The sequence below is a fragment of the Alosa alosa genome, chromosome 9, assembly GCF_017589495.1.
Source record: "Alosa alosa isolate M-15738 ecotype Scorff River chromosome 9, AALO_Geno_1.1, whole genome shotgun sequence".
Classification (NCBI taxonomy): domain Eukaryota; kingdom Metazoa; phylum Chordata; class Actinopteri; order Clupeiformes; family Clupeidae; genus Alosa; species Alosa alosa.
In genome coordinates, this window is record NC_063197.1 from 21,158,377 (window position 1) to 21,171,752 (window position 13,376).

A 13,376-nucleotide genomic window follows, 5' to 3' on the forward strand; every position below is an offset into this window, starting at 1 on the left:
GAACATGTTATACAACGCGAAATGTTGAAATGTATTTCAAACAGATGTTTACGCGGCTGGTTTTGTTTCCAGATGTCTGTCAGTAAGCTAATTGGGCTACTGTCATTTAGTCGGATTTATAAATATGACACAGATTGTCCAGGCATGCGCACTTATTTCCTTGGAACCAATTGATATCTCAAAAAACAAACACCAGTAAGACGCGACTTTACTAAAATGTCTACTTTATTAAGCGCATATGATGTTGTATAGCTTTGTAAGATAAAGGGGAAACATTTTTACTGATATTAGTGTGCTTCTGTTTTCAAGATGAAAACATGTGGTTTCCGTACCGCTCTGCTATGTTCCCCAAAAGTTACACCCATTTTCCATTTTCACATGAACCTACACACCACCATTACCGTTTTACGGGGATTACTTTGACAACCCAGGAAATGTCACAACAAGAAGTGATTTTCATCCGGTTCTCGTAAAAGATGTCCGTGTGGGCTGCCAATCTCTCAACCTGTTGTTGTCGAAATGTTTCCAGGGGTCTGACAACACCACAAAGGCCATTAAACGCAGAACTGTACATCCAAAGAAGCGAACAAGTCGTTCCATACGTAGAACGAGGTCTGGATGTATGGTACAGTATCCTCTACTGGTCGTTTACAGCAATGCAGAATAAAAATAAAGAATGGAAACAAAACTAGCCAAAACCAGAAGCAAAATATTATTATATTCCTCAAAATGCCTCCCGTTCCAAACTCAAGTTGTCTGGAGCAATATGCAGATAAGGTACGTATCTGATGATTGTGTTACAGTAATTAGGTATGAGATATCAATAAATCAGCAGAAAACCAATCCAGCAAATTTCCCATTTAACGAGTTGCCATTACTGTGCACAGCTATAGGCTACAATTTATCCAACCTGACTTAAGTGTAGGCTCCTCAAGTTTTAAAAACACAAAAAAAATCTGAATGAAAACTATGAAAATGTTTCAAGACAAAAGTACTTTCTGTGTGAAATTAAATATGTGAAGAGAATGAAAGAGGATGAATAAAGAAAATAATCATGTGTAATATTAAAAAAGCAATTATGCATGAACGGTTGTTTGCTGATATTCAATTATCATAACTTGTTGAAGTAGTTGTATCTCTATTGCTCTTGGGTTTCATGATTGTTTATATTACACAAAGGATATCATAGAGCATAGAGCATACTGTACAACAAATTGAAACAATGCTCACACAATCACTTTACAGTGCAGCTGTTGTTTAGATGGAGGATGAATTTCACCAATCTTTTGTTCAAAGCCTCTTGCAACTGGTGCTGCTGGCTACATACCACATGCGCATATGCACACACACACACACACACACATAACTGGTAGCATGAGTGAAAGCTTACACTAGAATCAAGTGAGAACATGGATGAATGGGACATGCAACTTAAGTGGGGCTAAATCCTGGGCAAACAGATGTGGCCCAGATGTTCCCACCAAACAGAGAATGAAGCATGGGGACAGGCGGAGTCCAGTCCACTCCTGCTAGGGAGCTCTGGCCTGAATGTGTGTATGAGGGAACATGTGTGTGTGGAATGGTGTGGAATTGTGTGTAGTTGATGTGTGTGTGTATGAGAGAGAAGGAGCGAGACAGATAGAAAGAGAGAGAGTGTGTGGGTGTGTGTATGTGTGTGGCGTATAATCCCAAGAGCAATCAGGAGAATCCTTCCTCGTCTGCGACCATGCAGCTGATTTGCCCGGCGGCTGTTCCATTAGGAAAATATGATGAAAAGCTTCACGCAACAATCTCTTGCCACCCCCGGTCCTGCAGAGTCCAGTCTGCACCGTTAAATATCACCATTCTGTTCAAATCTCGTGCCCTACTGTCCAACACAAGGGGGGGTGGACGAGAGAGAGAGGGAGACAGAAAAAAACAGCTGGTGGTGAGAGCCTCCCTCTGACACTAAAGCTTCCCATTCTCTCTTTCTCCATAAATCTGAATGGGCGGGGAGAGCCCATTCCGGCAGATCCAATTCATACCAATGGACTCATTCATCTTCCAGCACTTTTCATATCCCAGAGCTTCCATCTGCGTCAGAAAAAAGACAGGCCCTGGAAATCCCAGACTTTCACACGACCAGTGTTACTGGTATTACATTACAAATATATTATGGTGTGTGTGTGAATTTGGGAACATTCACACACACACACACACACATACACAAAAGGACAAAAACACACAGCGGGTTTGGGAAATGGGAGTGTGAAAGATGAAAGCCATTAAAAAAACAGCAGCTCCAGTGTCACCTCGGGTGAGTACAAGAACAAGAGCACATGATCAGGAGAACATATGAGCCATGACTTTATTGCTTCAGACATACTGTAGTTATTCTCAAAGGACAACTGTACATGGGTTCCCAGAGATGTCACCGAAGGACACACCCTGGGACTTTTAAAGCCCCACTGGGCACTCTTCAATTGACATCAGTTCAGTAGTTAAAATGATGCTTCTTTCCTGTGTTCAGTGCATTGAAAAGAGGGTTGTGTGTGTGTGTGTGTGTGTGTGTGTGTATGTGTGTTTATTTTATTTATCTTCAGCACAATAGTATCTCCCTGTGTAAGTTAAAAGTTTACAGGCACTCCATTTCCAAACCAAAATCCACAACAGAAGTTTTTGTTTTTGCTCCGGCCATTTGAATTCCCTTTGAGAAGTACTAAAGGGACGTGTTATGAGAGAGACGATAACAGTTGTTGACTGGCTGACTCGGAGCACCGGTGTGCTTAGAAACATACAGTGTCAGCCACACTGACATACAGCCAGCCATACACAGCATGTTAGAGAGATCAGGATGTTTACCCCAGTACTACTCCTTATTCACATCTAAGGGTCCTGATGGGGTTTTATTCCATTCTAGAAACATGGCAACCCAGTAAAAAGCTGACTCTAGAACAGTTCTGGCCTTAAAGATGCAGTCCATGATTCAATGTCAGTGTCACTAAAGGTTGTTGATATTTGTGCTCAATAGCCAAATATGAAACCTCCTTTCCGTGCTGCTGATGCATGTGTATGCTGTAACTGGGCTGGGATTGTTTGTAGCGCAGCACAAGCCACTAGGTTTGTTCCCCATGTACAGAGCCAGGACTATGTGAGAAAATACCAGTGTTAAAAAAAAAAAGAATGCAGAACATGGAATGGGCAGCTAACAGACACGGAGGAGCAAATTGCAATTGGCTGAATTGGACAAAAAAAATGTATGGGATTAGAATTGTAGACCGCACCTTTAATCTGGTGTGGATCTGCATCAGATTAGGGTCAGATCCATTCTAGAGTAGGCAGCAACCTGGCAAATTAGACTCTTCCAGCAGATCACACAACACTGGCAGAATACAGTATTTGTATGTTTCTATATTATTATTTTTTGCCTTAACCCTTTTAACTTTTAACAAATCCTTGGAAATCACTGATCAGTAAATACAGTAGTTTTAATTGCAAAGAGTCAGAAAAGAACCTGGTGTAGAAAAGCCATCACATGGTAGGTACCAGAAGGAGCCTCAAAAATAAGTGAAGGAGTTTTTGTTTAAGGCTTCTAATGGGTAAGCTGTCTCCATTCAGTCTGAGAGACAGGCCCTTATCCCCAATCACCCCAGCCCCTCACCTCACCATACCATAGCAAAAGAAGGAAAGATACCCCCCTCCCCTTCCCACCCCCACCACCCCATCAAAACACTAAAACTGTCATAAATAAGCAAGAAAGCGAGTAATGCCGTTACAAACGAAAACACAGTAGCTAGCGTTCCTACAGTGTACGTTATCACGCCTATCGTAACATGAGTGAAAGCAGCAATAGTAATAATGATATAAGAAAAGAGAGATTGTAGAAAATCATCAAAGCTGCCAAAGTCTGACCTACTCCTTTGCGTTGCTCGGACTCGGCTATTCAATACAGCCTCACTGATCCACTCGATTCTTCCTCAGTACAGTTTACCAATTATCTGGCCAATTGACCTTACAACCTTACAGTACAAGTAAAGCACACACACACACACACACAAACACACCCACACCATGATTAGGCTATATATAGTACAAATGATTTCAAATCTGCGATCAGACCTGTGACCACCCTGATCTCAAAGTACAGTATAGGGGGCTTATTAATAGTATTATTATCATTAATATTATTATTACACAATGTGTTATTTTTTTTTACAAAAAAGTGAAATCTCAGAGGTTTCTGCTGTGGTGTAAATAATAAAGATGCAGCCAAGTCAGCCTCATCAGTATCTCAAAATGGCTAAGTTTACTGTACATATTTAAGGGGAAATGGGGTGGAAGCAGTCACACTGGCTTCATAAAAGGACACCGCTCTCTGCAGTTTTCAGTGCATATGTGCGGAGTTCTCTCTCTCTCTCTCATTCTCTGAAGGCAACGCAATTAGCATGGCTTTTTATCTGCTTGGAACAAAAGAAAAACCTGCAGTACCCCCAGGACTGTGCAGCTGCAGTAACGTTAGCTGCTGTCTCTGAGCCGGATCTTGGCCACATGTGACCCGTTTCCAGGGGACAGAGCCAGTTGCTGCTGAGCCTGGCACATGGTGTATCAGTATTAACCCTTAAAGGTGTAGGTTTTTGAACGTTCTAAGTTCCGCAACAATTGAAGGTTCTAAAATTCTATGTTGAATTCAATCAACCCAGATATTCTTTAGAACGTTCATTTCCCAACATTCCCGTCACACCGGTGTGACGGTACTCCTTTAAGGGTTAAATTCCGACAATAGGAGGCCTAATGCCCATTCATACAAAGCAAAGAATTACATACAATAACAAGCAGTTAGCAGAGACAGTATAGTAGAAAAGAGAGGTTTTGCATAGCATTTGGCCGTGCTGGACTTTTAAACACTAACCTTTGTTTCAAAAGTAAAATGGGCAAAAATGTGGATGCCAAACGCTATGCAGTGACTGTAGTTTAGTTACGTTTTGTTGTCTTGAAAGTGGATGGATTTTTTCCATTTGCAAACTGATTGTTGAGTACACTTGTTGACAATCCTCTAAGGAATCCTAGTATAACAGCAATATATAGAAGAAAGTCAAGGCAAGTATGAGAACAGTATTCCCATAGAGCTCTGATCATGCAACGTATGAAAGGCAGAAAAAAAAGTAACAGGATATCTCTCCATGTGACTGGTGAAAAAAGAGTACAGTAAACAGCAAATAGGTGCCAGCCGTCATATCAAACAGAGGTCCAGTCAGTGGACAATAAGGCTGTGAGGAAAATACAGAAGAAAGATAGTGACCGTTCCAGAGGGTTCCTTATGTAGGGGACTCTGCCCCTTTGATAACCGGCTCCCTGTTCAGGTAAGTGGCCCAGTAGACCAGGTTGAACGTTCCAAAAAGGACCGGAAACACTATCCTGGACATCTTGTCGATCTTGCTGACGCTATTGTAAGTCTTTTTCGGATCAATGGCCGGCGCCTTGGCCTCGCCGCTTTTCAGCTGCACGGCCGTGCTGTTGGAGATAGTCGAGATGGCCGTATCCTTGGTGATGTTAGGCGTGTAGTTCACACCGGCTGCGCACGCATTGTTGGGCTTCTTGGAGAGTGCCAAGGGATCCTTTCTCTGTCAAGAACAGATGAAAAGGCATTATGAAAACCCTGCTTGATTAAAACCCTTGAATGAAATGACACCAGAGGTCACAGAGACTGTACAAAATGACAAGAAAACCTTACATAAAAGAATAGGTAAAGACATGGCGAAGGCTCAGAGAATAGATGTCTTGGATAACAGGTTATAGGACAAAGAAATCAGTGAGTTCATTTCTCTATTCTTGAATAGAGGAGCATTTCAAGCAAGCAATATCCCAGGTGTTAAATTAGCTTTCCTTTCTTACAATTCACACTGAAAATGCAAATGCCCCTCTATATACCAACGTCCCACTGAAATGCACAGAATTAAACAAGCTTATCTTAAACCGACACAAAAGGGTAAACACTAAAATATGGACACCCTCTCTTCCTCAGGGTTCCCTGTTGTAGACCTTAGACAGCAGGCACTGGAGACTCTCTCTGATGGACAGCCCATGGGAATGACCTGGCCCTGTGCCTGGGACCAACGCAAACCTCACCCCCATGCTGCTCGCCTATCGACCGTCCTCCATTTCACCTTCCGGCGCGACCATATTATCACCTTCGCCAGGGATGACCGCCATGTGAAACCACTTACCAGCATAGATAAATAAATAACCAAACAAAGCACCTTCAAAGCATGATGCTGTAATGGGAGTTGGTCCCTCATTGGCCAGCCCCCACCCCTCCTACCCAACCTCACCTTGCTGGCATGGCATAGGGATGTGTCACCTTGATATTTAAAGGTCAGAGCTGAAACCTGCTGTCTGTACTCCTGCTAAGACCTGTGAATAAATAGATCCTCTCTGAAGAAAACAATGATAGGCAGCACTTTTTTGCATCCCTGCTAGGTGACCTTTAGCGGAGGGACGGGAGCTGTCCAGTGGCAACGTCCACAGCGAGACCGCCGTTCAGTCAGTTGCCTGAGTTTTAGCAAATCGGTATTAATCAGACCCTAACGGTGATTTATGGTCAAATCAAACTAAAGTTAAAACACAAAGGCAATTATATGAAGTGTGACAATGGCTGACATTTAAGGAGTGTATTTTGAGTGTGGAGGCCGCCCTACACAAATGACATTGATGTTTGCTTGACTGGCATTTTACAAACACGTCTCCAAAGATGAAGAAAGAACAAAGTGTCAGTCTTTTAAAGCTCTTAGTGACAAAGGAGCCATATAATTATCTTTGCTGTTTGAATGGAATACAAACATGTTGTGCAACTTTAATGAGTAAAGCGGTGCACTGAAATTTCCTGGATCCTAGGAAAACAGGATGTGGTGCTATGTTATGTAAGAACACACACACACACACACTCACACACACACACAGACACACACACACACACACACACACACAAACACACACACACACACACACACACACACACACACACACACACACACACACACACACACACACACATTAATGGCTTTTCAGACCTTTGTTCTACTTAGTTGTCAGGCATTTTGTTTGATAGATGATTATAATTCTTTCACAGTGATTTCTAAGAGTTTACTTGACAAGTCTTTAAGATATAGGGGAAAAAATGAACAAGTTCCTTGTTTTCATCACTGCAACTGTCTTTGTCTTTCTTCAGTAAACTCCAAAATCACAGCTGTGTTTGATCATGAGGACTGATCCTCAGTATTAATGCATGAATAGCCTCAGACACAGACTTGTATTATGCAACCTGGTCTGATCGTCTGGACCGGACAGCGAGAAGACGGTTTGGTATAAAAGTTATAACTCCAGCTGCTGAATTATTATTATTCTAAAGAGAGAGTGGGTGGGATAAACAAGGCAATTGAGCATCTCAGCGCTCAGTTGACAAACTGATGGTTCAAATCCAGACAAAAAGGAAAAACTATGACAACAAAAGGAATTTGGGCTTAAAAAAATCCAGGTCCAGATATTCCAGGTTGGGTTGAAAAATAATAGGCCTTTATTTGAAGGGGTTAGAAGCATGACAAGCACACACTTTCCTTCTGGTTCTGGGTTCCTTTTCACTCTGAAGAGCACTGGTGGTTTGAGAGACACAAGTAGCACTCCTGCCACCTCTGTCCTGTGATGCCCAGGCGGCTGGAAGTGGCCCAGTAGCTGTGTGCAAAAAGGCATCTCTGCTCGGCTTATCTGCTACTGTGAGTAGGGAATGAGTAGTCTCACCTTAGGCTGTTGTGCCTCCATAGCCTTCTTGCCATCCCACGCCCAGCTCCGCTTGGTGAAGTAGTTGACGGTGGCGAACTCGATGAGCGCGGAGAAGACAAAGGCGTAGCATACGGCGATGAACCAGTCCATGGCGGTGGCGTAGGCCACTTTGGGCAGCGAGTTGCGGGCACTGATGCTAAGTGTGGTCATCGTCAGCACCGTTGTCACACCTACAGAGTGGACACACACACACACACACAGGCACAGCGGATCACTCAGAGAAAGGAGAGAAATCTGTGTGGACTCTCATCCATGCATTTAACATGGTGCTGAACTTGGCCTCAGGCTGAGAAAGAGCTTTCTGGTCCCAGAGGGAAGTTTTTCTCTGTTGCAACATTTTTCCGCCAAGTGAATTTGCAGATAGAGGCTGAAGAGTAAGCTAACCTAGATCCCTGGCACAAGGGATATCCCTAGCCTTAGGCTACCAGGGTGGAATTATCCCAGAATTCCTTTTACATGGACTGAATCACTTGTGTGTGTAAATCCAGGAGCGTTCCCTGCAGACTAGCCTTAGTCCTCCCTAACAGCCACTGGCATAGATTAGCTCTTTATTTTGTTTATCTATTTCTCAGTCAATTCTCATTTTCATTTTCATCAGTAATATTGATGTGTTAAGCATAGTGATAACTGATGAGATGAAACGATGTACAACTTGGCTGCACACACACACACACACACACACACACACACACACACACACACACACACACACACACACACACACAGACACAACCATGTGTGCGCGCACACACATACACACATCAACACACACACACCCACACACACACTTGTGCGCATGCACACACCCATTCGCACATACACACACACACATACGCACGCATGCATATGCATGCACACACCCATACACACACACACACACACACACACACAGCTCTTAGTGGTCTCTCTCACTTTCGTCAACATGCTTTAACTGGTACTGACCAAAGACGGTTCTGGCAGGCACAGACTCCCGGTTCAGCCAAAAAGACACCTGGGACAGGATGACGGTCATGAAGCAAGGCATGTAGGTCTGAATCACAAAGTAGCCGATCTTCCGTTTCAGGTAGAAATGAGCCATCATTACTGTGTATTGACCTGGGGAAGAAAAGAGTAGGGCAATATATTACGTTTTTTGTAACATCCATAACGCCAATAAAATGTGATGGTATGGTATGATGTGAATGATTACATCGAATTTGAGCTCCTGCTTTTTTTGGCTGAAGAATGTACATGAGAAAAAATGCACAAAAAATGAATCATGCACAAAAAAAGTTTTCATTCACATCATACAGAAAAGAGAGATGATTCAGAACGGATGTACATGTATGTAGATGATCATCTACAGACCACTGTTAGCACAAATAAATCACTACATAAGTAATAATAAATGTATGGAATATTTGTAAAAAAAAAAAAAAAAGAATAGGTAATGGGCAGTGGTAGCAAACAGGGCTTATCAGCGCCAACTTGTGGTCAGCAGTTGTCATTTTTTGGTGTCTTGGCCAGACAGAGGCAGCACTGTACAAGTTAAAACTGAGACAGGAGGGAGAGCTATTCTACTGTAGTACAACAGCACCATGTAACGGTACACTTCAGTTTGATTATAAATTTCTTATAAATCCTAATATGTTTTCAAAATTATTATTCCCAGCCCAATGGTTTATTGATTAAGTAGAAGTAGTTTTACAATAGTGATCAATTTTCCAATTTTCTAATCACACTGAACATTAAATTGTTTGTCACTTCAATGCGATAAACAGACTTCTTTTAATGAGGTAAATGTGGAGAAGGGGGGGTCATAATTAGTTGTGGCTGGACATAGCATGGACTCCCATAGTAGTATAGAGTCCCTTAGTGTTTAGTGTGTCAATGAGAGGTAAATCATTACCGTGAATGAAAGACAAGACAGCCAGAGAGGGGGGAAAACCTCATATATCCTGTTAACCAAGCGAAGATTGCATTTGAAGCTTTTAAAAAATCCACTGGAGCTTGTGAGTCTGATAAACTATGGAAAATCCACTCATGACTGCTGCTTTCTCTTGGCAAAATCGGATTTTTCTGTCCTGCTAATCCCTTGTCACAATCTGCATCCTGCAGCTCTCTCTCCCTCTCTCTCTCTCTCTCTCTCTCTCTCTCACTCACTCACTCACACATACACTCCAATCCCACTCTTTCAGGCCATGCCAGCAGCGCTCAGGAGAGCACTGGGAGCATCAGGAAAAAGAAGGAGAGCAAAAAACACAGGAAAAAACACTAAAAAAAACCCTCAAAAACAACAAAACTGAACAGACATCATCCTGGGACTTCTTGCGACCCCTTCGAGCTGGATCACTGAATGAATGAGTCTAACAGGACCTGAGTGGAAGGAGTCGAGGGAAAGTTTGGATGCAGGACAGGTGGGTAGGCATGCCCTCAGAGAGACTGGCACTGCCCCTGGCTCTAGCCCATCACCGCCCTGCCCTCTCATGAGGGGTCTCCAGTGTCTGGCAGTGCCCCGCTTAATGACAGCTGCCTTGCATGCTCTGCCTTGGGAGGAACGGGTTTGAGAGCCGGCCGCCAACATGAGACTCTGGTGGATTTTACTGTTTGGCTTCTGGAGTGTGTACGGCGAGCTACCCTTCATCGCGGAAAACAATGCCGCCATGCTGGTCAACTGGTGAGTAACTGGAGGCATCCACATGCATGGGCATGCTTTGTGTGTGTGTGTGTGTGTGTGTGTGTGTTAGTGTGTGTGTGTGTGTGTGTGCGTGTGTGTCAGTAGAGGAAACTACTTCTCCAAAGTCTTTAGTGGTGAAGGTGATAAGTGCCTAATGTGTTAGCATGCTAAATAAACTTCCAAAGTGTGACACAAGGTGTCATTTTCAGTTGTCACACCTGATGCAAACAAGCTATCCAGGCTCTTCTGGATAGAACCTCTGATTGCATCTGAACATCAGGAGAACATCTTATTACCAGCACTGTTATATGTTGGCTTGTGCCTCTGTCTTGTGAGTTTAGCTGCCACTTTTAACTCCCTCACTCCCGTAGTATCCCTGGTGGAACTATTCCTGGCTGAGCAAACAAGCTTTGCCACCTCAGATTAGGTGAGCTAATTATGGCATCCATACTCTCGCCGTACGTCTTCACTCTACCCTGGCAAACCTGCGCTGGCTGGCAGAGGCACGCTGTCATGTTGCAAGGCTCGCAGAGGGAGAGGCTGAGTGGCTTGGCTGACATTTGGGCTCTCCATTACCAGGCTATTTATCTCAGGCACGGGCTAAGAGCGGACCTGCGCCATGCAGTAGGATTCCCCCAACCCTCGATGGCCTGGCTCTCTCCATCTCTTGCCTTCACTCTCTCTCTTTTACGTCCATATGGCGGGTTATTATTTGATGAGGAACTGCATGCATGACATAGATTTCCCCAGGACTCTCTCTCTCTCTCTCGTTCTGTCTTTTTCTCCCTCTCTCTTGCATTCTCTATTTCTCTCATTCCCTCTTCTTTTACCCATTCTCTCTCTTGTTCTCCTTTCCTCTCCATCTGTTTCTTTTTCTCACCTTTTTTTCTACCAGAAAACCAGTCTACCAGTCATGAAAAGGAGAGAGAGAGAGAGAGAGAGAGAGCAAATGTGATAGAGCAAGAGAGAGAAAGAGAGAGAATAAGATAGACAGTAAGGTGGAAGAAAGAAAGATGGAGAGAGGCATCAGGAGATTACCTCTTATTTGTATAACATGCATTCCTTTGGCTGTGTATCCTGATGGCTAGCATGAGCTAAGCGGCACTGGAGCACCACAGGGGGTGAAAGCCTGCTGGGTTAGCCAGGCTTATAGGTGGCCGTGACAGCATAGGCACCAGCCATATAGGCCCCATTACCTGGACACAGTAATGTCTGTCCTGAGCCAGTGGTAAGAGGCTAGGGGGGAGGGGGGGAGGGGAGGGGGCAGAGAAAGCGTGGAAGCATTCCCATATATTCAAGGCTGGATGAGGGAAAGCCCACAGCCTTGCTCCAATAGCCCCTGGGTCTACTGGAGTGTTTTACTGTACCTCTTTACATAACCAAATTAAGCCGCTGCTGCTCAAACTGCACACACACGTACACACACACACACACATACACATACACTAGCACACATCCACAGTAGGCATTCCTCCCACATGTCACCGTGCCTGGTTCACCCAATCCTGGCAGTGTGACGTCACTGAGTAAAAGCACAACTGATGGGCCGGCTCTGGGATTAACCCTGCCGACTCAGTGGCTCAGGATAAGTGGATAAGTGTCTCTCTCTCTCTCTCATTCTCTCTCTCCTCTTCTCCTCCATCTCCTCTTCCTCCTCCTCCTCTACTCTTCCCTCTGTGGCCTTAGAGACAGCTGGCAGCATGTGGGAGGTGTTTTCAAATCCCACCCCTTCATACACTCACAAACACACGCACACACACACACACACACACACACACACACACACACACACACACACACACACACACACACACACACACACACACACACACACACACACAGATTCATTTGCCATCTCTGTCTGGCTTGAGCTGATTTTTTTTACTTCTCACACAAGCTCATACTGGCACACAACACAAACAAAAAAGCAACAACTGCTTAATTGTGTGACTTAAATCACGCAAATGTAGCCACCAGACTCACTACTTCATTTCACTTTGTGAATTGAGTCTGGATTCTCTCCATTGGGAAATGTTTCGTAATGGGCATAGACTGATAATAAACCGCATTGGTAGTCAGGAAACAATGTGTTTTCCTTTTTGGTATAAATGTACATATTCTTCCGACTGCATTTTTTTATGCTTACAGGCCTTGCTACTACTCTTTACCACAGTCACTTTCGATTTCGAAACAAACATCATCCCGTCTCATCGCTGATTGGCCCGCCATCCTTGAAACGTAAATGCACTGAGAGGAGCCAGACTAGTATCAGTGAAATGAAAATGAACAGAGATATTAGGCGGATGGGGCCAGGTTAACGCAAATGCCTACATGTAGAAACAAATCCAACCTGAATTATTCTGATTCCAATCAGGAAATGAACAGAAAGTGGAGAAAGACAACAGGAAGTAACCTTAGCCCTAAAAAGCCCTTCTAAAAATAGCTGCGGCTTGCTGTGTGTGCTTTTGGCTGTGGCAGCAGGTTGTGCAGTAGTCAGGTGCGAGGGGGTGAGGGGGGGTGAAAGTTAGCATATTGCCTCTAATGCTGATTTGGCTTGCCGGCACTCAGAGACAGACCGGTGGAATTTTCACAAGGGTCAGGCCCTGGCATCCTGCAGCTGTGCTGTGCCCGTACCCGTGCCTGCACCCGTGTGCCCACTTTACCTCGGCTGGTGGAGATCTCCTCTGAGCCAGCCGTCTGTCCGATCAGGTGGTACTGGTTGAGCCGCGAGCCGTCCTCCGCAACGACCACAGACTTGGCTGCGTCTTCTGTCCACTGGTAAACAACTTCTGACACCGGGTAGGCATCTGGGGAGGGGTGGGAGGGTTAGGAGAACAACAACACTCCAGTTGAGTCCATTTCAAAGCCAGGCAGCTCAGTAACAGATGTGATGCATATACACCATCCA

At 44.3% G+C, this 13,376-nt stretch overlaps 2 protein-coding genes across 4 annotated transcripts in view; one reads left to right on the forward strand and one right to left on the reverse strand.

Annotated features, from left to right (window-relative positions):
- Positions 1 to 3,704: 3,704 nt before the first annotated feature.
- The window catches only part of gabra5 (gamma-aminobutyric acid type A receptor subunit alpha5), a 34,060-nt gene continuing 24,388 nt past the window's right edge, over positions 3,705 to 13,376 (reverse strand). For both annotated transcript variants that reach the window (XM_048252324.1, XM_048252323.1), the window contains exons 7-10: positions 13,132 to 13,275; positions 8,755 to 8,907; positions 7,771 to 7,982; positions 3,705 to 5,600 (exon numbers count right to left, since the gene is read on the reverse strand). In XM_048252324.1, coding sequence (XP_048108281.1) covers positions 5,295 to 5,600; positions 7,771 to 7,982; positions 8,755 to 8,907; positions 13,132 to 13,275 — 815 coding nt within the window. In that variant the 3' untranslated portion in view covers positions 3,705 to 5,294. The remainder of the gene's footprint in view (positions 5,601 to 7,770; positions 7,983 to 8,754; positions 8,908 to 13,131; positions 13,276 to 13,376) is intronic.
- The window catches only part of gabrb3 (gamma-aminobutyric acid type A receptor subunit beta3), a 76,066-nt gene continuing 72,697 nt past the window's right edge, over positions 10,008 to 13,376 (forward strand). For both annotated transcript variants that reach the window (XM_048252320.1, XM_048252321.1), the window contains exon 1: positions 10,008 to 10,468. In XM_048252320.1, coding sequence (XP_048108277.1) covers positions 10,374 to 10,468 — 95 coding nt within the window. In that variant the 5' untranslated portion in view covers positions 10,008 to 10,373. The remainder of the gene's footprint in view (positions 10,469 to 13,376) is intronic.